Genomic DNA, 25,833 nt, shown 5'->3' on the forward strand with positions numbered 1-25,833 from the left:
TGCACTGTATGTGTGCTTTTGTGTATCATTAGGAGTGTCTGATAGATGTAAACAGTGAGAGATCGTGTGGCTGGTAGTGGCCGTAAACAGCGAGAGATCGTGTGGCTGGTGCAACGCTTCGCTTAGCCAGTAGCCACGAGCGCGCTCCCATACGGGTAAAAAGAGCAAATAAAAAAACAGATAAGATGAGAAATAGGCAAATAAGATATGTATTGCACTTTATGTGTGCTTTTGTGTATCATTAGGAGTGTCTGATAGATGTAAACAGTGAGAGATTGTGTGGCTGGTGTGGCTGGTATGGCCGCGGCGCGACGCTACAGAGCCACGGCCGCGCACTCCCATACGAGTAAAAGAGCGAATAAAAATAAGATTTAGTTGAGAAACAGGTAAATAAGATATGTATTGCACTGTCTTTGTGCTCTCGTGTATCATTAGGAGTGTCTGAAAGATGTAAACAGTGAGAGATCGTGTGGCTGGTAGTGGACGTAAACAGCGAGAGATCGTGTGGCTGGTGCGACGCTTCAAAAGAGCAAATAAATACGGGTAAAAAGAGCAAATAAAAAAACAGATAAGATGAGAAATAGGTAAATAAGATATGTATTGCACTGTATGTGTGCTTTTGTGTATCATTAGGGGTGTCTGAAAGATGTAAACACAGTGAGAGATCGTGTGGCTGGTAGTGGCCGTTAACAGCGAGAGATCGTGTGGCTGGTGCGACGCTTCGCTTATAGCCATGATGAGCGCGCTCCCTTACGGGTAAAAAGAGCAAATAAAAAAACAGATAAGATGAGAAATAGGTAAATAAGATATGTATTGCACTGTATGTGTGCTTTTGTGTATCATTAGGGGTGTCTGATAGATGTAAACAGTGAGAGATTGTGTGGCTGGTGTGGCTGGTATGGCCGGCGCGACGCTAACAGAGCCACGACCGCGCATCCCGGGTAAAAAGAGCGAATAAAAATAAGATTTAGTTGAGAAACAGGTAAATAAGATATGTATTGCACTGTATGTGTGCTTTTGTTAATCTGATAGATGTAAACAGTGAGAGATTGTGTGGCTGGTCTGGCCGGCGCGATCCACGAGACGCGCGCTGCATTTGATTGTTTTTTTAAACCGTACATATTGTGTAAGTTCGAGTGGCCGGCGCATATATCCGTGACTGGTCGAGTGGCCGGCGCATATAAAGCAGTGGCAGGCGCATATATCCGTGACTGGTCGAGTGGCCGGCGCATATAAAGCAGTGGCAGGCGCGTATATACGTGACTGGTCGAGTGGCCGGCGCATATAAAGCAGTGGCCGGCGCATATATGCAGTGGCAGGCGCGTACATCCGTGACTGGTCGAGTGGCCGGCGCATATAAAGCAGTGGCAGGCGCATATATCCGTGACTGGTCGAGTGGCAGCTCCCCCTGCCACGCAAAGATTTTACCCCTACAGACAAATTCTGAGCATGGGTTACCAAACTGGGCCTTTGTGTCACTTCACTTTCCTTTCACTTTCACAAATCATTGCTGCCCTCTACTGGAAATACATTGAAATTGAAAATTAAATATATCAAAAGCATCTTTAGCACTCACAAAAAAAAAATTATGGCAGTATTTCAATTCGCTCTTTTTTTTAGGTGAAGTGTGTAATTCTAGCATCTACAAACAGTTCTGCAAAAATAATAAAATCTATCATCCATCCATTCAAATTATGCTGATAACACACATACAGGAATAGGACTGAAAAAGGACTGAAAGCTGCATGCATGCTTTGGCTTTGTTCATTCATTTGTTTGTCAAGACAAAGGGGAAAAAAGACCAGAAATCCATATTATCATTAAAGAAAACTAAAAGAAAACATTTTCACTAAAAATGAAGATTAAACTAACATAGATTTTCATGACTCCAAAACATACTAAAATAGACCAATTAATTTTAGGTTTTGATACATGACATATCAAACTTGAAACCTTTACATCTTGCCTGAATTAAACATGAAAAAGCCTCTATAGCAAAAACACTGGATTGAAAGACTTCGTTTAAATATTTAACCCTGTTTTTATTTTAAACGATTCCAGTTGGCATATTTACTTTAGAAAACATACTGTAACGTAAATACTGTACATCTGACTCTGGGTCAATGCGAATTAGCTCAAGAATATAGGGAATTTTGGAAATATTACTAATCATAAATCATGGTCATAATTAATAAATCGCATATATATATTTACTTTATCAATTTTCGAGATTACCTTGTTCTGTAACTGGTTTGGTCATCAGTCATTCGTCCAGCGAATAAATGTAAGTTTGTCACAGTTAAGAAGGGGTATCCCGTTTACAAACTCCAAGAAAGTTTATCTTCTGGCCACGAACATAAAACTTTCTGAGTTTATGAATTAAAACTATTCAAAGTAGTCTATACTATCAAGCGTGTAGCTTAGATCTTTTTTTTTTTTCATTGACTTAAGGTGGGGTTTCAAACACAGAGACAGTTAAAGTATAAATGGATTTTAATAGATGTAAACTAGAGAGATTATATGAGCTACAAATATAAACGTACGTAAAAATGCAAACAATAAATCGAACAAACATTTAAACATACAAGAACATAAGAGATAACGTGATCAGAGTGAATAAAATGAAAGAGAGAAAATAAGAAGAGAGAGAGAAAGAAAAGCTGGTAATTATTACAGACAGAAACCTAATTTTCAAGAGGCACCTGGAATCAGCTTTTAGAGAGATATACTTGCAAGTTTGTTTTCTGTTCGAGTGATGCTGAGAGGCAGGAAGCGCGGACGGTGTCCTTTTTGTGCTGCGTCTTCCGGTGTCGCGGGAAGCTTAAAAGGCTCACTGAATGTAACGTTACCAGAAAATAAGATTCATCTCCCGGGAAGGGAGAGGCAAATATATAACTTAGTTGCAAAGAACGGCAGCTTCTACATGACGCGAGGGTATGCATCCCAGAGGAGAAGGCCTGGTCCAGCTGGTTCCGTTGGGAGGAGAAGCGCTGCGCGTGGAGAAGAGGAGGAAGGGTGAGAGAGCGGGGTGAGAGAGAGAAGAAACTGAAAGTTTGGACTTTTATCAGTGTCCCGTGAGCAGTGTCCCACGTCCCCTTTTCCGTGGGGGACGAATCATCTTAGAGTATTTCGAAAGAAAAGGTTCCTTTGTCCGGTGGACGACGCCCACTGGAATGAGTCATGAGGGAATTTAACTTGAGAGGATTTGCTCCAGACATATGAAATGTATAAAACAATGCGCATCACTGCATTCTGCTATCGGAATTCAACTCCGTTAGCTGGAGAGGATTTCAGAGATATCAAAAATAGAATATAGACGTTGTAGCAATGCAAAGATACATTATTATGCATTAGTATAGGCATTTGCAGTTCTATTAATGTTACAGTAGGACATATATGCTTTCCTATGGTTTACACACACCTCTTAACACAAAAAGGGATATATTTAGTACATTTAAGAGTGACTTTATGGGTAAAAAGTCCTTTTCTGTAGTGGGTTTCTGTTTCAAAGTCCAGAGTGTGTTTGTGTGTGTGCGTTGGAATGTCAAGAGTCTATAAAGTCACGGGGAGTTCACGCTGAACTGGGGGGGATTCCAGTCACCCTGGCGCTGGTGAGTTACCCCGTAGGGAATAATAATAACCAGAGCTGTCTTCCTAAGGACAAAGAAGATGTGTTCGACATCCTCATGATCCACTTAATTTGAAAAGCAGCTGGCCGGATGTCAATGTTGCTACAATACACATACTAAAAATAAAATAAAAACTAAATAAACTGTCCCTGAGAAAAATGACACTATGAATGACTACTATGAAAGTATTAACTACACTAAAACTAAATTACAGTGAAATCTAGACTAAATTGAAAATAACAGATATAAAAACAGATATTCAAAACTATAACCCTGCATGACAAAAATAATATAAAAGAATGGAGAAGAGGAAAGAAAGTTTACAGATGGATTTGGTCATTTTACAAAACACAGTTAATGCAACAGATTATGACTGAAGATGATGATGAAACATGAATATGGAATAAAATCTGCAGCTAGATTCATCTCTGGGACTCTGCTGGGCCGATTCTTCAAAAGTGTTCACACCTGTTACCTTTTCACGAGCCTCATCTCTCTAGATCTGCATTGGTTGTTTCGCCTGTTTGTTGATTCCAGAGAGAGTTTATTATCATCACCACATCTCAAATCGTGGGTCTGTAAGGAAGAGCTCTCTGGATTCAATTCTGTTGTTAAAGAGCCTACAGATACAAACACACATTGATATTAGAAACAGCAGCTGAAACAAACACACCATAATGAACAGAATTCAGATTTATAGACATAAATTGTTCCAATGTTTTAATTTCTTTTAAATGAACGATAAATTGTAGTAGATATCAAAGGAAAAGCAGAAACAAAATGGCCTTGAATAAAAGAGAAATCACTTCAACTCAGAGATCACAGTTTTATTTTTAAGCCTCATGTTTGTTGCTACTGTAAGACTTCAGCTCAAATAACTTAAGAAGGGAATGTGATTCTGTGACGTTCAGACACACACCTTACTGTCTTTATGTCACTGTTGCGACAGACGATACTGTAGATTCTCTGAGCCCCAGTGTCAGTGATGCTATTGCCACTAAAACTGCAGATCAAACAAACAAATCAGATAAAATGCAAAAATATTACATTATACTTCATACTTCTTTGTGTCTCAGTCACTCACTCAATGTTTTGTGCTTTGTGGAGGTTTGGGAGCAGCAGATCCAGGCTGGGATTAGTGAGACGGCACTGACTCAGATCCAGTTCAGTCAGTCCTTCAGAATATTCCAGAATCAGCGCCAGACCTCGACAGACCTGCGGCTCCAGAGGAGTCTGACTGAGGTCCACCTCGTCACCCAGAGCTCGAGAAAGAGACTCCGCTTCCTCAGGACTCACATGAGCCAGAAACTGAAGCAGCAGAGATTTATCACAGCTGAAACACAGAGAAAGAGATGATTTACATTTAGATTTATATTAGATTTCTGTCTGTTTGTGTATGAATGTAATCTGTTGATGTTTCTCACTAGAGTTTCACAGCATGTAACACTGGGAACAGCTGGTCCATTCCAGCTGTGTTAATCTCACAGTCCTGTAGAATCAGCTGTGTGTGTGTGTGTGTGTGAGCTCTCTGAATGACTGTGGTCATCACACGGCAGTCCTCAGTGGTCAGATGTAGAGTCTCAGAGTGTGTGTTTGTTGTCAAATCCAGAGCAGAACGGCAGGAGAAGTCCAGCTTGTGTTGCAGGACGGAGAGCAGAACTGAGGAAAACTCCTGCTGGACATCAGAGACACTGCAGCAGCGAAGCATCTTCAGTAACAGCAGCCTGTCAACCCTGAACACACACACACACACACACACACACACACATCATCATCAACACTGAACACACACACACACACACACACACACACACACACACACACACACACACACACACACACACACACACACACACATCTGGTTTACTATCTTTGTGGGGACTCTCCATAGACTTAATGGTTTTTATACTGTACAAACTGTATATTCTATCTCCTTACACTAACCCTACCCCTAAACCTACCCATCACACAAAACTTTCTGCATTTTTACATTAAAAAAAAAAAAAAAAACTCATTCTGTATGATTTATAAGCTTGTTTACCCATGGGGACCTCAATTTAGGTCCCCACTGTGACACGAGTCCCCATGAGTCTTTGTGCATTCAGGTTGAAGTCCCCACTGGGATAGAAAAACATGAACACACACACACACACACACACACACACACACACACACACGTCTGGTTCACTATCTTTGTGGGGACTCTCCATAGACGTAATGGTTTTTATACCGTACAAACTGTATATTCTGTCCCCTTACACTAACCCTACCCCTAAACCTACCCATCACAGGAAACATTCAGCATTTTTACTTTCTCAAAACAACTCATCCTGTGTGATTTATAAGCCTTTTGAAAAGTGGGGACCGCTGGCTGGTCCCCACAATGTAGGTGATCTCAGGTTTTACTATTCTTATGGGGACATTTGGTCCCCACAATGTAATATAAACAAGGGCACACATTACACACACACACACACACACACACACACACACACACACACACACACACACACACACACACACACACACACACACACACACACACACACACACACACACACACACACACACACACACACACACACACACACACACACACACACACACACACACACACACACCCCAACAACAGACTCTGGGAACATCAGTACCAGCTAAGAGTCACAGTATCTTAAAACACTAAGTATGTAATTCAGTTTTTTCCCTATAAAATACAACTAACAAAATAATTTGTCTTTAAGTAGTTGCAAAATAACACAAGCTTTTATCCATAAGGCTTTTGTATGACACAAAATCTGTTGAATGTAAGAAACAGGCCGAGAGAAAGAGGAGAAGAGAGAAATAAGGAGTTTCTCAAATGAAAGGCTGCATATCTCGACTTTCACATCATACAACACTGTCCACGCCTGTTTCCATTTATAGGATCTTTGAGACCAGGGATTATTGCCATTTATCATTACATTCTGTAACTAGAAACTAAAAAGTTTTTAATATAGGCCTATATAGTTTTATTTCTTCAAAATATATTTTTAATATCAGATACACTGGACTCCAGTGTTTAATGCTCCAGAAGGACTGGTAAAGGAAGAACGCAGCCTTCGCATTGAGAAGCCTCTCCAGAGAAAAGCAGCGAGACCTAATGTGGGAGACATGTCTGAAGAGAGGCACAATGCTCTCCAGCTCTTCCTCTGGTATGGAGGTCCACAGCAGGTCGAGTGAAACTGCAGTGCAGTGCTGCAGTGTGAAGCGCAGCGCCGCACAGTGGACAGAGTCCAGATCTCTGCTCTGCAGGGTGATGTAGTTCTTCACTGAACTCAACAGACTGAACACACACTCAACAGAGCCGCTCTCATAGATCTCGGTCATTACAGACAGCATGAAGACAGAGCTCATCCTGTACACACACACACAAATCATCATGATTAAAGATTGATCCTTTGTATCATTTCTTATTCAGTTCGAGATTTTATATGAAAAAATAAAACCTTTAAATCTTGCCATTCATTTAGAGGTTTTATATCATTTCTAAAGTGTTTCTGAGATAGAAATAATTTATTGAATAGCTTACCGTTTAAACTGAATCCTGTTCAGAAATGGCAGCATTTCTCTGATGTTGCACTGAATGTTGCTCTTTCTGAAGTTCACAGAGATTTGTTGAATTCTGTGCTGCAGGAAATAGTGAAGCTCTTCCCAGCTCAAGGAACAGGAAGTCAGATCTCCGCCCACTTTCTGCAGGAAGTGCTGAGTCAGTTCCTCTTCCTGAGCTTCATACACACATTCAACCAGCTTCTGGAGACTCTCTTTAGATGGTCTACACACACAGAATTCAATGTTTTATTTCTATGCCATGATAAATGTAAGGTCAAACACTGCTGAAATGTGTCTTATAGTCTAATACCTGAGAATCACTGGGCCCTGGTGACACAGTAGGACACATAGAGAAACAGACGCCATCTTGTATTCAGTCAGGTTCAAATACTGGACAGTCCAGAGTCTCAGAAAGATGGCCAAACTGCTCAGGACTCTGGACCACTTCCTCTCTGACAGCCGTTCATCATTCAGATCAAGTGTGAGTTCATTAATAGTGACAGGAGTGTGAACCCTCATTGACCTCAACACCTGCACTATTCTCAGCAGCATATCACCACTCAGCCTAAACAAAACAATACCCACTGTAAATATTAGCAGGGAAATTAATCAAGATCAATATTCGAGATGATTATTAATAATCCTGTCTGTACCTGAGTGTGTGTATGTGTGTGATGTGTCTGAAGAGAAGCCTTGTTCCTCTTAGAGAGATGGCTTTAGGTTTTAGAGAGAGGTTGAGTCTGTCAGAAGAGAAACGTAAGACTCTTCCCACAGACCTGCAGGATTTACTGGGTAAACTTCCTTCCAGACTGACGGAGGAGCCGAGAACCTCCAACAGTAAAGTCACCAGCTCTGGATTCTCTCTGAGCTGAACCACTTTAACTAAAGTTAACAAACACCGCTCAGAACAGCTGAAAAATACAATAAATACTTGATTAAAAAGACTAGATTAATTAATATGACTCATTACAATTGGAAAAAGAAATTAACAATGCACTGTATTTCATGTGTAAAAAATCTAAAGACTCTTAGGGCCAGTTCACACAGAACGTGTTTTTCCATTCACTGCGCTATATTGTCCATTGTTTTAGAATTTAATCATGCACTAGACGGACGTGTTTGACGTCTCGCACAGGCTTCGTTCTAGGATTGCGTCACTTGGGGGGAATTTCGAAAACTTATGTAATGTTTGTTGGTCACACTTGATTCAATTTATGATTCATTGTTTTGTTTTTCTTTTCTTTTTTTCCAAATGACTGACACTGTAAGTTGTTGTAGATTCTCTCACCTCAGCTGTGAGATGTAGGGCAGACACTGAAGGAAACTCTTCACTTCTCTCTCTTCCTCTGAACATCCTCTCAGCTCTACTGGTTTCTTCTCTGTCTGGAGTTTCAGCACTTCCAGGAGGACGGAGGTCTTTCTCTGTGAGAGATCTATGATCCAGACATCAGGTAACTGGAAAACTGACTGTAATGCTGGAAGGAAACTCCAGCCTGTTTGAGTCTCATAGTTCTTCACATCTAAGTAAAGATCCAGCAGGAAATCACTCTGATAAACCAGATCATCATTCCGCTCTTGATCATAAGGGAAGGTTTTGTAACTGCACACAGATGACAGCAGAGTAGAGAATCTTGTTCCTGTAACTGTGACATTTTCTACAGCAGCAACACAGAGATCCAGCAGGAATTTCACTGCAGACTTCATCATTTCTACATCATCATCATCATCATCATCATCATCATCATCATCTTCACTGAACCTAAACCTGATAAAATACAGAGAAATAAAAATCCTGTTAATTTATGACAACATACAGCATTTATAAATAAAATATATAGTACACAAAAACAAGTATAAGAAGAAACATAAAAGCAACATTAATATAAGAGGACAGAATGTCTCAGTCTCTGCTGCTTTAATCAAGAGTCTCAGAAGAAACTTCACTGCATCACTGATATTCCTAAAGTCAAACCTGTTTCCCAAAGAAAAAAATACTATAAACAGAGATAAATGATCCCAGAATTCTGACAAGGACAAGAACTCAGAAATTCTATTTGTGCTTGAAAACAAATTTCAGCTTCCTTTGTTATAAATAGTTTAATAAATGCATCGGATGAAAGGGAAAAAAATAATTTATTACTTTAATCATTGTAAAACGATTTTAAATGAATATAACGCATATCTTTCCATAAACAGATGCAGATACAGTGAAGTGAAACTGATTGAGAAGTAGGTACAGTAAGTGAATATCCAAAAGTTCATATACCTCAGCTGTGAGATGTAGGGCAGACACTGAAGGAAACTCTTCACTTCTCTCTCTTCCTCTGAACATCCTCTCAGCTCTACTGGTTTCTTCTCTGTCTGGAGTTTCAGCACTTCCAGGAGGACGGAGGTCTTTCTCTGTGAGAGATCTATGATCCAGACATCAGGTAACTGGAAAACTGACTGTAATGCTGGAAGGAAACTCCTGCCTGTTTGAGTCTCATAGTTCTTCACATGTGAGTAAAGATCCAGCAGGAAACCACTCTGATAAACAGCATAATCATCCCACTCTTCATCAAAAGGGAAGGTTTTGTAACTGCACACAGATGACAGCAGAGTAGAGAATCTTGTTCCTGTAACTGTGACATTTTCTACAGCAGCAACACTGAGATTCAGCAGGAATTTTACTACAGACTTCTTCATTTCTTCATCATCATCATCATCATCATCATCTTCACTGAACCTAAACCTGATAAAATACAGAGAAATAAAAATCCCGTTAATTTATGACAACAAAAAACATTTATAAATCAACTATACAGTACACAAAAACAAGTATAAGAAGAAACATAAAAGCAACATTAATATAAGAGGACAGAATCTAATGACATTTATTACACTTTTTTCCAAGGTCCATATACAGTATAACGTGTAGCGTCTGGACTGAATCACGATGACCGATTCAGTTCTAAGCTTCACAAAGCTTTTAACCTTTTTGGACTTCTTCATGTAAATCACTAGCCTGACTACGTCAGACTTCGTACTTCCGCTCAATTTCATTTCGCCGAATGTCCCCAGCATATATTAGCCTACACTGTTAACCCTTGCTGTAAAATGAGGCCAAATTCTGACAATATCATACCATTTTCCATTAAAACAGTAATATACCAAAGAAAACAAAAATAGCCTACATGAATAGAGTATACTGTAAATCAACAGTACTCAAAATCGACACTCAGAGGCTGTTTTCACAATCACACCCTATACCCTCATTCACTATTCACTACATTAGTTCACTGATATAGTCCACTTGACAGAGTGAATGAAAAGAAGTGAGTGAATTGAGACACTGATGAACACCTGATAAGCAGAATCACTGAAGGACAGAGAATCAAGAACAGAAAAAAGAGAAACACAAGAACTACAACTGACTTCCAGCAACACCTGAGTGTGAAACCAGTTTACAAACCAGTTTAACATTATTTCTTTCGTACAAAAGTTATTGTTGAGAATTAACAGATATTTAGTGTTTTATTGAAAATAATAAAGTTATTATCACCATGATAGAGATCAGTATTTGCTTTAGTTGGGCTCTTGACCCTTGGCTTTACAATATAATGTTCTCTTACGAGAGTCCTCTCGTACTGCGTTTTTGTAGAAAACGCTACGGGAAAAGTCTCTTTTCACGAAATACTGAAGCAAAAAATTATCCTTAATTTTCATAAATGTAAAACGCGTTGCGGCAGTGCTAAGCTATGGCGAGACGGCTTGCTCGCTCATTGGCTGCTCTGCGGCAACTGCATAAGCCTATCGAGCGAGGCCTGAGGTGACGTCAGGCCAATGAGGACGCTTCGCGCCCTCCTAGCCATTTCCCGCCGAGACGGGTGTGGCTAGCCTCTATATAAGGAGCTCGAGAAGGCTTATTCACTTGATTTTTCATCTCTTCAGCGAAGCTCTCACATCGCTGGATCACGAGGAAGCAAGCGTCGTTTGAGGCAAGCACTTCAGCGGGACGAGCCACTTGAAGCCGCTGGCAACGCCGCCTTCTACGGCCGTACCTACTGCGCTTTCCGGCGCTATATCCTTTCGTTTATTACTGTTCTTGTGTGTGTGTGTGTGTGTTCGCCCCGCGACACTCACCCCTAAAAGAGCTGCGTCTTTTTAAAGATGCCTTCATGTGGCTCGTGCCGAGCCCCACTCTCCCAGGGAGACCGCCACGTCATCTGCGTTTCCTGTTTGGGAGAGGACCATGCAGCGCTCGCGCTCGCTGACGGCGGTTGCCCTCACTGCGAGCTTTTGCCTATGGTGACTCTGCGGACTCGCCTGGCTTCCTTCTCAGAGTCTGCATGCCCCGCCGCGCTGCCGCGCCGCAAGAAGCGCCGCTCGCAGCGGGTCCCGGAACCCGCTCCAACCCGACCAAGCTCGCCGGTTCGCCCGCCTGCTTCACCGGCTTCTCCTGTTCTTCTTCCTGATGCTCAGCGCCCGCAGTCTGCCGCCGCTTCATCAGAGGAAGTCGTTTCCGAGGCCGCGTCGGGGGAGAAGGATTCCTGCTCTCTGTTAGCTTCAGGCAGCGAGGACTGGGCGAGCTCTGAGGACCTCGCGCCTCCTGCCCGCAAGCCCACTACGAGAGCCAACATCGAGAAGGAGCTCATGCGAGTACTCGCGCTGGCCGCGGCGAGCCTCGGCCTCGAGTGGTCTGCACCGGAGCTCCCCTCTCGTACCCGGCTAGATGGTAGCTTCCTCCCTGGTGAGCGCACTTCTCCGGAATCTAAGCCCGCCCCCTTTCTTCCTGAGCTTCATGAAGAAGTGGCGAAAGCTTGGAATGCGCCCTACTCTGCGCGAACGCGCTCGTCTGTGTCGCCTGCATTTTCCTCCTTGGATAACGCAAAAGACCGAGGCTACCTTTCACTTCCGCCGGTGGAACAGGCGATAGCAACCCACCTTTGCCCGCCCTCTGCTGGACGGCGGACTAAACCGGTGTTGCCTTCCAAAGCCTGCCGCATGACGTCGACGCTGCTCGCGCGAATCTTCTCCGCTGCTGGGCAGGCTGCGTCAGCGCTACACACCATGGCTACGCTGCAGATATTCCAGGGTGATCTCCTCCGTAAGTTGGATGAGATAGGACCTGAAGCTATCTGCATCGCGGATTTAAGGAGCGCTTCGGACCTAACTCTCCGCGCTACCAAGTCTGCTGCACAAGCCATGGGGCGATGTATGGCTTCCGCCACTGTTGCTGAGAGACACCTATGGCTTACGCTCACGGAGATGGCTGATTCCGAGCGCAACGCGTTCCTCGACGCCCCGCTGTCTTCCGCTGGCCTTTTCGGTTCTTCTCTCTCCGAGTTCGTGGAGAGATTTACCGAAGCCCAGAAAGCGTCTCAAGCCTTCAAGCACTTCCTTCCGAAGCGCTCCGGTTCTGCAGCGAGTCGTGAGAAACAGACTCCGCGGAGTTCTCAGCCTCAGCCCCCGCCTTCGGCCACATCTTCACAGCAGCGACAGCAGCGACAGCAGCACAGCTCTAGGTCCCGCTCTCGCTCTACTAGCCGACGCCCCGCTCAGCGCGGGCCGCGGTCGAGGATTGTGGTAAAGCCGGAAGCCCCGAAGAAGTCCTAGCACTCCTAGGAAAGCGCAGGTGTGTGAGTCCCGCTGCGGCCGGTCTCTCACCCAAGCGCGCCGCTGTTTCAGTCCCAAGACTTGCGACTGCCCCAGCGTTTTCTGCAAGGCGCAAGCCCGCACAGTTGCCCGCTTGCCTGCACACAAAAGCCGTTTTCACGGCTACCCAGATATATCCCGAAAAGAGTGTATTTTCTGGTGTCCCGGCCACGGCCGATGGTGCTATAAACGTAGTGTCGATGCCCACTCCTCAGTGCCCATCCCTACACATAAGCACAGCCCTACACTTAGGGCTCGCGCACATAAAATCGACTCAGATCGATTGCGCTTCAAATGTAGTGAAAGTGTCCACTTCCCAGTGCCCACACACACTATGTCTCACGGACCACAGGCTCTCTGTAAAAACGAGACCTGTGTGCGCTCGCTCTGCTCAGGCAGACAGCGCGTCCAAAGCAGTGAATGTGCCCGCGTCCCGCCCACATTTACCCGCAGACATGAGTCCCGCGAAACTCGCTCAGCCCTCCCTCACTCAGTTAAGCACTGTAGTAAGGTCGAGGACGAGCGCTCTGCCCGCTGTAATAAGCGCGCCCCCCGCCTCGAATGCCACAGGCATAACGCCTATGTTATCGCACCCCGAAGCACCTCTGTCACACGAACAGAGCGTGTTTCGTATCCAGCCCTTAGCCAACCATGCAGTAGCATGGGCAGCGCTCCCAGGGGTTTCGGACTGGGTGCTAGGCATTATAAAGAGAGGCTTCTCGCTACAGTTTTGTCGACGCCCCCCCCGCTTCACAGCGCGCGTCGAAACTTCGGTGAATTTAGAAGTAGCACACCTACTTCGCGCCGAAATATCAAAACTGATAAGCAAAGGGGCGATAGAGCACGTACCCCTAGCTCAAAGCAAAGGGGGGCTATACAGCAGATACTTTCTAGTCCCCAAAAAGGACGGTGGTATCAGACCCATACTGGATCTAAGACGGCTGAACAAAGCATTAGTGAAACGCAGTTTCAAAATGCTCACGACCAGGAAAATCCTCGCGCATGTTCGCCGAGGAGACTGGTTCATGTCGATAGATCTGAAGGACGCGTATTTTCAAATACAAATAGCGTCACATCACAGGCAATACTTGAGATTCGCCTTCGAGGGTCAGACATACCAGTATACAGTCCTGCCGTTCGGCTTGTCCCTGGCACCTCGTACATTTACGAAGTGCATGGACGCAGCGCTCGCTCCTCTCAGACTCAGAGGCATGCGAGTGCTGAACTATTTGGACGACTGGCTGATCCTAGCTCAATCACGATCACAGCTCGTGGAGCACAGAGCCATTTTACTCGATCACCTCGAGAATCTTGGTATCACAGTCAATTGGACGAAGAGTTCACTGAACCCCAGTCAAACGATCTCGTTTCTGGGTACCATTCTGGACTCACAGTCTATGACAGCACGGCTGTCGCCACAGCGCGTGCTGCACATTCAGCGCGCAGCGAGATCTTTCCGCTGCAGCGCGACTACCCCGCTCAGGACGTTTCAGAGGATGCTAGGTCTCATGGCCTCAGCATCACCGGTTCTTCAGCTGGGCTTGCTCCGCATGCGCCCTCTGCAGTTCTGGCTGAAAGCGCGAGTTCCGCGCGGAGCGTGGGTGTCCGGCCGGTTACGTCTCAAGGTCAATCAGAGCTGTGTGGCAGCCCTAATACCTTGGTTGGCGGACGACTGGTACCGATCAGGTGTAAGCCTGGGGACTTCCTCGAGAGTGAGGATGGTGTCGACAGACGCATCCACCTCGGGATGGGGAGCGCTGCTCGAGGGCAGACCGTTCTTCGGCCTATGGTCGAAACGAGAAAAGCTCCAACACATCAACTGCCTGGAGATGCTGGCAGTGCACAATGCGCTGACGCGTTTTTGTCCCCAAATCAAGGACCATCACGTCGTAGTCCGTTCGGACAACACGGCCGTGGTGTCCTATATAAATCGCCAGGGCGGTCTGAGATCCACAGCCCTATACAGGCTGGCGGAACGCCTCCTAGTATGGGCTCAGCACAATTTGCGCTCGCTGAGAGCAGTGCATGTGCCTGGGCTCCAGAATGTGGGCCCAGACAGGCTGTCCAGGAACAACATTCCCCTGGGCGAATGGTCTCTACACCCGCAAACAGTTCTGCTGTTGTGGGAAAGATTCGGCAGAGCGGAAGTGGACCTATTCGCGTCCCGCGAAAACGCTCATTGCCCCGTGTTCTTTTCCAGAAGCGACAGCGCGCTGTCCCACGTGTGGCCGCGCTGCCCGCTTTATGCCTTTCCCCCCGTCTCCCTCCTGCCACAGGTGTTAGAGCGGGTCAAGGAAACGAAATGCTCAGTGCTGCTTGTAGCACCGCTCTGGAAGAACCAGGCATGGTTCCCAGTCCTGATGCAGCTAGCAGACATCGCTCCGTGGCCAGTGCCATGGAGGAGAGATCTCCTCTCGCAGGCCAGGGGCTCGATTTGGCACCCACACCCGGAGCTGTGGTCCCTTCACGTGTGGGCGCTCAACGGTTATCCGTTGACCTCGCAGAGGGAGTGATAAACACCATCACTCAGGCCAGGGCGCCGTCAACTCGGCGGCTTTATGCCTCGAAGTGGTCGGTTTTCTCCGGCTGGTGTACAGCTCGGAGCCTATCACCTCTCGATTGTGAGGTGACGGAGGTTCTCTCCTTCCTACAGGAGCTGTTGGATAAGGGCAGATCCCCTTCCACGCTCAAAGTGTATGTGGCGGCTATTTCAGCGTTCTCCGGTTCAACGCTGGGCCAGTCACTAGGAAGGAATGATTTAGTCATCCGCTTCCTCAGGGGAGCTAGGAGACTGAATCCACCCAGACCTCCTTCAGTTCCTATGTGGGACCTTTCTACGGTTTTGGCGGCCATGAAAGGTGCCCCTTTCGAGCCTATCCAATCTATTAGCCTCAAACATTTGTCTTTCAAAACAGTGTTCTTGATGGCTCTCGCTTCGGTGAAGCGCATAGGCGACCTGCACGCGCTCTCTGTGAGCCCAGCGTGCTTGGAGTTTGGACCTAACGACTCTAAAGTCATACTCAAACCTAAGCATGGCTATGTGCCAAAGTCCCTCAACACACCGTTTCGGGCTCAGGTTATCTCCCTGTCTGCCCTGCCGGGATCAAGTGAGGAAGGGGACTCAAGTTTTCTTTGCCCCATTCGGGCTCTAAGAGCTTACGTGTCCCGCTCGGCTGTCTTCAGACAGACTGAGCAGCTCTTTGTCTCGTTCAGTGGACGTTCCAAGGGAATGGCTGTGTCGAAACAGAGCTTATCCAGATGGATAGTTGACGCCATAGCGCTGGCTTATACTACCAAGGGCCTCCAGTGCCCGTTGGGAGTTAGAGCGCACTCCACGAGGGGCGTTGCCTCCTCGTGGGCTTGGTCCAGCGGGATTTCCTTACAGGATATATGTACGGCGGCGGGCTGGGCCTCGCCGTCTACATTTATCAGGTTTTACAACCTAGAGGTTCCCGCCTTACAGGCTAAGCTACTATCGGTATAGCTGATTCAGCTGTATAACTAGAACACTGAAATCGCATGCGCAACGCGCTGCCGACTGTCTTATGGGCAGAACTGTGTAAGACCCACATTTCTCACATTTAGTTCAGGCTCCCCCACCCTGTCTATGTGATGTCATATTCGCGTCTGCTGACGCAACCATATAAGGACAGAGGAATCCCCTCTTGTCTCTAGACTCTCTCTGTGAGGTCATGTTTTACGTCCGCGGACGTTACAATATAGGGAATTAAGGTTCCCCTCCCTTAATCCCAGGCCCTTTGAGTCTATCTGGTGATTATGCACTGTACACCTGGTTAGCTTCCAGTGATCGGTGTCTTTATCCCAGCACGCACGGCGTTTTACAAGGGGTTCCCGTAGCGTTTTCTACAAAAACGCAGTACGAGAGGACTCTCGTAAGAGAACGTACTCGGTTACTAACGTAACCTCGGTTCTCTCTAGAAGAGGGAACGAGTACTGCGTTCTCTGCCGTGCGTACGGTTCACTCTGGTTCGCTTCGGCGATGAAAATCAAGTGAATAAGCCTTCTCGAGCTCCTTATATAGAGGCTAGCCACACCCGTCTCGGCGGGAAATGGCTAGGAGGGCGCGAAGCGTCCTCATTGGCCTGACGTCACCTCAGGCCTCGCTCGATAGGCTTATGCAGTTGCCGCAGAGCAGCCAATGAGCGAGCAAGCCGTCTCGCCATAGCTTAGCACTGCCGCAACGCGTTTTACATTTATGAAAATTAAGGATAATTTTTTGCTTCAGTATTTCGTGAAAAGAGACTTTTCCCGTAGCGTTTTCTACAAAAACGCAGTACTCGTTCCCTCTTCTAGAGAGAACCGAGGTTACGTTAGTAACCGAGTACGTTTTCTCTGGCTGCTTTAACTGTGAGTTAATAAAACACATTTGTTATGGCAAGAAAAAGTCAAGAGGAAGACGATAAGGTTTATTTGACTGTTGTGATGATTACATAATCATCCTGGACATGTCTGATTATATGATTTAACCAGTGTATAAGCTTTGGATTCATGGGTATTTCATATTAATCATATGTCTGTTAATCTATAACATGAAATACAGCAATGTTTCTGTAATCATTTATTCTGAAGAATATTGAAATCATACAGTGCTTTATAACATTTTGAACTCTTGCTTAACTCAGACACACACAGACATCAACAATCAGCATATTAATCTCAACAATGGTGACAATAAAAAGTTCCATGTCGCAATGCATCTTGGGTTCCAGGATAGTATAAAACTCCCAGCATGTACTACTGCATGAATAAATAAATAAAAATAAATTATTGCTACCATTGATGAGAGACATATGCAAATTTTGTATATCTCTGTGTTTCTACAACACATTGTATCTCTGTTTCTTTTTTAGGTTGTGCATGATGTGTTAAAAAAAAATCATCATCATAACTTATTACTGTAGTTTCACAGTGGTGGTAATGTAACACTTTTGATATAGGATTAAAAATTGAAGGAGACTTAGTGAATGAACAGGCTATGATGATTTTGTCATCATAATCAATTTAACCGCAATCATTCACAAACATCTGTGCACACAAATGTGACCTACAAATACACAGTTGAAGCAGCAAGAGAAAAACTAATATTAAGAAGTCAAGAGTCCAGAACTCAACTAAATAAAACACTGATCTCCTTCATGGTAACTTCAAACCAAAAATTTTCAATTAAACATCTTAATAACAACTTCTGTAGATATATGACAGAAATAAAGTCATACTGGGTAATAATAAGTGTAAAAATGTGTAATGGCTGGAAGTCAGTTGTAGTTCTTGTGTTTCTCTATTTTATGTTCTTGTGATCCTCTTTCCTTCAGTGATTCTGTTTGTTAACAGCAGGTGTTCATCATTAATGCTCAACAATCACTTATTTCACTTATTCACTTATTATTCAACCTATTCACTTAATTATCTCACTGCAACACTGCATCAATGTTACTTTTACTCTTTGTAGTGTGGATTTTCCTGTGGGGTTGAAAGGGTTAACAGTGTAAGATAAAAAGACACACCCACAAAATGTATTTTAATAAACTGTAAGTTATAAAACAAGTATATACTGGCAACACTGTTGCCAGTAGTTTACTGTAAAAGTTTGTGTCACCATTGTGCTGAAGAGTAGAGCCTGTGCTTCAGTCCGGGAGTATTGATGATTAATGTTGATTGATTAATACTGATGATACGCTGCATGTTGCTTTATTTCACAGGCGGTGACTGTGTAGTTGTGGTCCAGTGGAAATCTTTTTATGTACAATATTTTTTTAATGGTCTCAAATGAAGTAAGTTCACAGTAATACTTTGCTCACATTACTTATGCATTATAAATTTTAGTTAATACATTTAAATGACAGTTGGTCGATTTAAGGCAGTCAGTTTCTGCAAGTGAAATGAGTAAACTCGAGTTTTAATTTAGTACATTTTTACAGTAACATACTGTAGATTACAGTAAAGAACTGTACAATTACCAGTATATTATTTTACTGTAAAAAAAACTGATAAGGTCTAACAGTGTAGTGGTGATTTGATTCTTTGCTGGCTCTCAAAGATTAACTGTTGGTGATATTTCCTTTTTGAGCTAATTTGCTACAAATGTTAGTTGAGGTTTCTAGAAACCAGTCAGTTTCATTTTCCTGACTATTTTCCAGCTTCTCTGTGACCCTTAGAATAACAGTTTTTTTCAATCAATTTTACACATTTCTGCAGGTAAATACAAAACAATAAATAAAATTAATGATCCATTTAATACACAAAGACCTACTGCAGCTTTTTTAAACATGTTGAGCAAAAGGCTGTGCAATATCTTACCTCAGCTGTGAGATGTAGGGCAGACACTGAAGGAAACTCTTCATTTCACTCTCTTCCTCTGAACATCTTCTCAGCTCTACTGGTTTCTTCTCTGTCTGGAGTTTCAGCACTTCCAGGAGGACGGAGGTCTTTCTCTGTGAGAGATCTATGATCCAGACATCAGGTAACTGGAAAACTGACTGTAATGCTGGAAGGAAACTCCTGCCTGTTTGAGTCTCATAGTTCTTTGCATGTGAGTAAAGATCCAGCAGGAAATCACTCTGATAATCCAGATCATCAATATTATAATCATCCCTCTCTTGATCAAAAGGGAAGGTTTTGTAACTGCACACAGACGACAGCAGAGTAGAGAATCTTGTTCCTGTAACTGAGACATTTTCTACAGCAGCAACACTGAGATTCAGCAGGAATTTTATCTTCATATCCTCTTTATCATGTAACCATCTAAACCTGATAAATACAGAGAAATAAAAATCTCATTAATTTATGACAACATTCAGCATTTATAAATCAACTATATAGTGCACAAAAACAAGTATTCTGATAAGAAGAAACATAACAACAACATTTATATAAGAGTCTAATGAAAGAATCTAATGACATTTATTACACTTTTTCCCAAGGTCCATATACAGTATAACGTTAGTTGAGGTTTCTAGAACCAGTCAGTTTAATTTCCCTGAATATTTTCCAGCTTCTCTGTGATCCTTAGAATTAAAATTGTACACATTTCTGCAAACTAATGTAAACACAAAACCATACTTTTTTTAATGATCATTTAGCAGACTATTTATCCAAAGCAACTTACAAACGAGGAGAGCAATAGAATCAGTGAAACTAACAATAGGACAACAATATGTATGTGCTGTGATGATTTCTAGTTTAGTCTAAGGCAGTATGTGTAATTTTTGTATTTTTTAAATAGATATAGAGTAGAAGAGAATAGAAAAGAATGCGTTAGTACTAATGGATCAAGTGTTGCGGAAAAAGATACGTCTTCATTCGTTTCTTGAAAATGGCTACGGACTCGGCAGCGCGGGTTGAGTTCGGCAGGACATTCCACCAGCAGGGAACAGTCAAGGAAAAGGTCAGTGAAAGTGATTTTGTGCCTCACTGAGATGCAGCACGAGTCGACGTTCACTTGCAGAAAGCAAGTTTCTGGATGGCACATAAGTCTGGAGTAATGAGTTTAGGTAAAAGGGAGTAAAAGGGCCAGTGGTTGTTCTGTAGGCAAGTGTCAGTGCCTTGAATTTGATGGGAGTTGTAACTGGCAACCAGTGCAATTTTGTGAGGAGAGGGGTGACGTGTGCTCTCTTCGTCTCAACAAAGACCTCTCTAGCTGCAGCATCTGGATCAGTTGCAGAGGTTTGACAGTGCAAGCTGGAAGGGAGCATTACAATAGTCCAGTCTGGACAGAACAAGTGCTTGGACAAGGAGTTGTGTATCATGCTCTGATAGGAAGGGCCTGATCCTCCTAATGTTGTATAAGGCAAATCTGCAGGATCAGCCAGTTCTAGCAATGAACTTTATAATGAATCCATTTTTCACCAAATACATTTGAAAAAGTATTTACCATCTTACTTTTTTTACTTAATTCTTAAAGTGTTTAATTATTGAACAACATTATGTGCCCTGAAATGATCAACTTACATTTGAGACTTTTTCTAAGCTCAGCAAAACAATTAAATCTATTCAATTTATCAATTATAAACTATTCCAAATAATTTTCATCCATTTTCTATGCTGTGTAAAGTTGTTAATGTCTCAATGATTTGTATTAAATTTCTACATTACATACCCTACAGTTACTGTATATTCAGAGAAGAGCATTTCTATTATTTTGATTATACCAGACAATGGAAAAACTGCTAAAATCGAACAATTAATGGAGAAAAGTTTACTTTCTGAATGTAAGTGACAAAAGGAGAAAGACGTTATTTGGTTCAACAGTCGTGGACAGATTCTTCACCTTTTATTTTGTTCAACTTGATTTTTTTATTGCATATTGTTTTAAAATAGTTATTGGTTTTAAATAGTCAAATGTTTGAAGTATTGAATTTGGCCTTACTGATTGTAATATAGTATTTTAAATATTTCATCCTGTATCCTGTATCCTGTGTAATATGTAATCCTATATTACATATATCATCTGATCATCCTTCTGCAGTGTGTGCCAATCTGAACGGCACACACACACCTGGACACAGTATGAATGACCATGGGACTTCACTTCAGCAGCAAAATGGACATGCAGTTGACATATCACACAAGGACAATGATAACACCACTCCGCCACAACAACCTCTGCTCACGGACCCAATCTCAGCTGAGCCCTGCCCACAGAGCTCACCACAGACAGACATATTAGAACTGCTCCAAGATTCAGCAGCCAAGGACGACTTCCTGGAAAACAGCCAGGGAAGCCAGGACAGCATATCACAGCCTCCGATAACACCAGAGCAACAGCCCCTTTCACCAGACACTTTCTCCCTCTCTCCAGCATCTCCACTTCTGTGCTTCTCACAGAAAATGGAAGAACTGGTGTATGCTGGAACCAAACTATCCCACTCTTCTGCTGCAAGCCCCCAGATACCAACCAAAAAACGGCAGGCACCTCAACCACCAAAGCCTGTGGGCCCAGCTCGCCCTCCCCCTCCTCCTGTGAGAGCTCTTCGGCCTCTGCCAGTGATATGTGTTGGGTCCCTGCTATGATAACAGTAACTTTCTCAAATGTTTACAGAACAAGCGGGAACCCAGTGTGCCTGTATCTTTCTCTATTGCTGTTCTATTACAAGATATAAAGTCTAAGGCCTTCAATAGCCGTACAGCAAACCCAACTAACCTGGTGCCTATTACATGTCAAACTAAGATTGCTGTGGGGACAAAAAGTAAGACCGTTAAGTTAGCACTTTTTTAAACATTCGCTCACTTAAAAATAAATCACTTTTAGTCAACGACTTAATAACCACAAACAACCTGGATTTTATGTTTCTAAATGAAACCTGGCTAGAAGACAGCTGCAGTGCAACAATCCTCAATGAAACAGCCCCTCCTAACTTTACTTTTATGAGTGTCTGCAGAGCTGTTAAAGCTGCATTATGCAGCTTTGCCGATTTCTTCGCTGTTTTCTCGCTTTTTGCTCACGGGTTTCTCTAAAGAGCTCCCCCTACAGCTTCGGAATAGATATTTGACAACACGGTCGTCAAAACCCGTTGGCTCGTCCCATCTTCTCCCGCTGGTCATGTGCATTTGTTTTCAAAGAATCCGGCGAACGCACGGAGCCATGTCCACTGAGGTATGTATAATACACAGAAGGCTAGCATATAAATGTTTAGATAGTATATGTGTGCAGTGCCGTAAAGCAGTTTGTTACATCACGAGACCTGATATCACGCGATACTTCCTGATGCTGCGGTCGTCGGCCCGCCGGCCCAAAGTTGCAAGGGTGGTTTTTCGTCTCACAGGTGCTCGGGGGGAGCGAGAAGACCACCATTCAACCCGAAAACAGTCATATAACCATTCCAATGACTCCGAAGCTGTTCGGTTGAGATAAAAAAGTTACTTAATTCACCTTTAAGAGAGGTGGGGGTCTAGCTGCTCTTTTTAAAGATATCTATCAATGCAAATATCATTTGGGAATTACCTGTCTTTCGAATATCTGGGTATTGTGTTAAAAGGTGCTCCACGCATTTTACTTATTATTTACAGGCCTCCAAAATACTCTCCAGCCTTTGCTGAGGACTTTACAGAACTGTTATCAACAATTACCTCAGAGTTTGACTGTGTTTTGGAAAATTCAGCGTTTCTTATAATCATTCGTTTCCAAACTGTTTAATCATATGTTTCTGTGAGGTTTTCTAGCAGCTGAGGGGGGACAGGGAAGCGAGAGGCAATTTAGGTCGTAGATGAAGGCCTTTGGGTGTCTCAGAGACAAAGAACAGTGTGACCTGTGCCAGGGGGGGTAGAAACCAGTCCGAACCAGCAGGAGATAGGGGGTATCTTTCTGGAAATTTACAAGAAAGCTGGAAGGAGGAGTTTTTGCCAAGAAACTGTATAAGATCTGTATGTTTTATTATGTCTATTAGGTATTCTATTTCAAAGCTGGGTGGCTGCGGCTTTTGTGAAAAGAATCCTCATTGAAATAAACCTTTTCTCTTTATTACAGTTTTGTCTCTTGAAAGTTTTCTTACACCTCTGATGCTGTTTGATATTAACTTCTCAAAATTGCCATTACAACTTGGTGTCAGACGTGGGGTCCTGTGTGGATCTTCTTCTCCTGGTCCTGAAGAACGGATTTGGACGGAACTGCAAACCCGGCGGCATCAGGCAGCCGTCTCATACCCCGACTGTTTGAGATAGTGACTCAACAGGTTAAGGGAGAGAGAGCCAATTCCGGCGTTCAGGACCAAGGGAGGAACTCCCACCAGGATCAGAAAGAATCCGCGGCAATTACAGAAAAGAGAAAGCATCTCTGGGTAAGAAACGGCAGAATTGTTTTATTGATGTTAAGTGTGATTTGATAATTGTGAGTGAACGTGAACCATATTGGCTGAATTTGCTTTGGGTACGGGCGAGAGGTGATTCAGATAATCACAATTTTTTGAGGGAGAAATTGATCTGACAGATTCAGACCGGTTTCTGCCACACTTAGCTCGTTAGTGGACAGGGGTACCACTGGTGATTCAGGTAATCACAGGTGCTGGTTAATTGGTTTTGCTCGAAGTCTCTGTAACCCGAAGAAGTCTTGCAAAGGTGGACGGAAGAGCCACGCCAGATTAATTGGGTGAATAGAAGATTTTGAGTAAAACATAATTACAAAAGCACAGCATATTTGCTGAAACCCGACCGATTTTGGGTGAAATAAGATCGGGTCTGTTGAAGACGTTTGACAGATACTGTAAGACACGTGTCGAAAGTGAAATCCAGAAGGGAAATTCAGCCAAAAATGGGGTCATCTAACAGTAAATTAGATCATTTTTATACACCAATTTTCTGTCAAATGAGAAATAATTATGGTGGTAAATGTATGGTTGACATACAGAAACTGATCAAATATCACGATTTTCCCGAAGCGGGGACCTTGAGTAAAATAAGACTAAATGTAGTAAAAGAGTCAGTAGAAAAGAACGAGGGAAAACAGAGTAGCTGCTGTGTGTGTGTCAAACATGTGTGTAAGAATGTGAACAGACTATAATGTGTTGGGTAGAAGAGGCTGACAGGCGAGAACGAGAGCAAATACAAAAAGAATTGGCATGTAATGTTGAGAATGTTGTGTGCGTAAAAACAGTTCCACTGGAACAGAATGCTACTAATGAACCGAATGTATGTGCTTTTCCACATGTGACTGAGGTGGCAACGGCTCCGCCGCCTGCCTACAATACAGCTCACTACCCAGTAGCAGAGATACCGGCCCTCAGGCTGGACCTCGATCTGGACCGCTTTCCACCAGCCCCGAGAACAGCCCAAGAAGCACGACTTGCAGAAGCACGAGCACAAATTGAACTGGCAGAGGCAGCCCAAAGAGCAGCGCAGGCAGAGACAGATGCAAGAGAAGCGCGAGAGGGGGCAGAGGCCGCAGAGCGAGTGGCACACAGACTAACAGCGCAGTTTCATGCACAGTTACACGGGCGTTTGAGTGCAACGCTGGGGCACGCTACTCACGCTGAAGAGGACAGAGAAGAGCTGCTGGAGGGAAAACAAATGGAGCTGTTATGTTTGTGCCACAAATGCCCACTCGCTCTGAGACTGTACAAAATATAGAGTGTGCAAGAAGACGGACACTGGAGCAGCGCGTGTCCCACCATGAAGTCGGATTGAACCAAGGGGGCTGAGAGAGCGGGACGGAAAGAGTCCGGTTCTGGGAAGCCATTCTCAAGCTGCAGCAAAGGGAAGTGAAAATATTTTTACTAACACACACACACACGACGCACACACAAACACTTATGGCGCTTTTCCACTGCATGGTACGGCACGGTTCGGCTCGGTACGGTTCGACTCGGCACGGAACGGTTCGGCTCGCTTCGCTTTTCCACTGCGTGGTACGACTCGACTCGGTACGGCACGGTTCGGTTCGCTTTAGCTCGGTTGCTTTTCCATTGCAGTTAGTACCGCTTCAAAATGGGTGGGACTGATCGTTATAGTTGCCGCCTCTACTGCCATGACATCATCGTAAACGCGCCACATTTCAAACGCACAACACAGGGGATGGTGCTCTTGATTCTCGGCATGTTGTGGATGTTTTTAAATTAAATTAAACGTTCTTATAATGGTTTACTATATGGAAGGAAAATTCTTAACGTGTAATTAAACGTTGCGTTCATATTCTGGGCTCATCTGATTTTTTGTACATAGCATAGCCTACTTTATGATTTTAGTATCATAATGATTAATAAATGCACGCACAATTATCCGTGAACTTGATTTGAACAAATGCCTTTCAACTTGTGTGTGCAAAATTCAGAATTAAATGAATGTGCAGCAATCTTTACAAATAGAGTCTAGGCCTAATGTAGCCTACTGTTTTAAACTACTGCCATTAAAAAAGCGCATTTAATGTTAATGTTATGTTATTTTTTTCCATTTGCCTATGTTGATTATGAAAAGTGAACAGCACGAGACGAGTAGAGAGACATGGAGCGAGTCAGACATAATTTTGACCACTTCA

The 25,833-nt window shown here is 43.7% G+C and overlaps 1 protein-coding gene across 1 annotated transcript in view; it reads right to left on the reverse strand.

Moving 5' to 3' along the window:
- Window positions 1–2,215: 2,215 nt before the first annotated feature.
- Window positions 2,216–25,833, reverse strand: part of LOC311304575 (uncharacterized protein) — a gene marked incomplete at its 5' end in the record, with an annotated part of 75,869 nt that continues 52,251 nt past the window's right edge. Inside the window, 11 exons of the mRNA XM_084431684.1 lie at window positions 2,216–4,249; window positions 4,549–4,632; window positions 4,714–4,962; window positions 5,054–5,362; window positions 6,766–7,023; window positions 7,198–7,440; window positions 7,528–7,782; window positions 7,871–8,128; window positions 8,506–8,982; window positions 9,484–9,948; window positions 19,170–19,619. Of these exons, the coding sequence (XP_084287810.1) occupies window positions 4,183–4,249; window positions 4,549–4,632; window positions 4,714–4,962; window positions 5,054–5,362; window positions 6,766–7,023; window positions 7,198–7,440; window positions 7,528–7,782; window positions 7,871–8,128; window positions 8,506–8,982; window positions 9,484–9,948; window positions 19,170–19,619 (3,115 nt within the window). The 3' untranslated portion in view covers window positions 2,216–4,182. The remainder of the gene's footprint in view (window positions 4,250–4,548; window positions 4,633–4,713; window positions 4,963–5,053; window positions 5,363–6,765; window positions 7,024–7,197; window positions 7,441–7,527; window positions 7,783–7,870; window positions 8,129–8,505; window positions 8,983–9,483; window positions 9,949–19,169; window positions 19,620–25,833) is intronic.

Source organism: Rutilus rutilus (assembly GCF_951802725.1).
Source record: "Rutilus rutilus genome assembly, chromosome: 1".
Lineage (NCBI taxonomy): Eukaryota > Metazoa > Chordata > Actinopteri > Cypriniformes > Leuciscidae > Rutilus > Rutilus rutilus.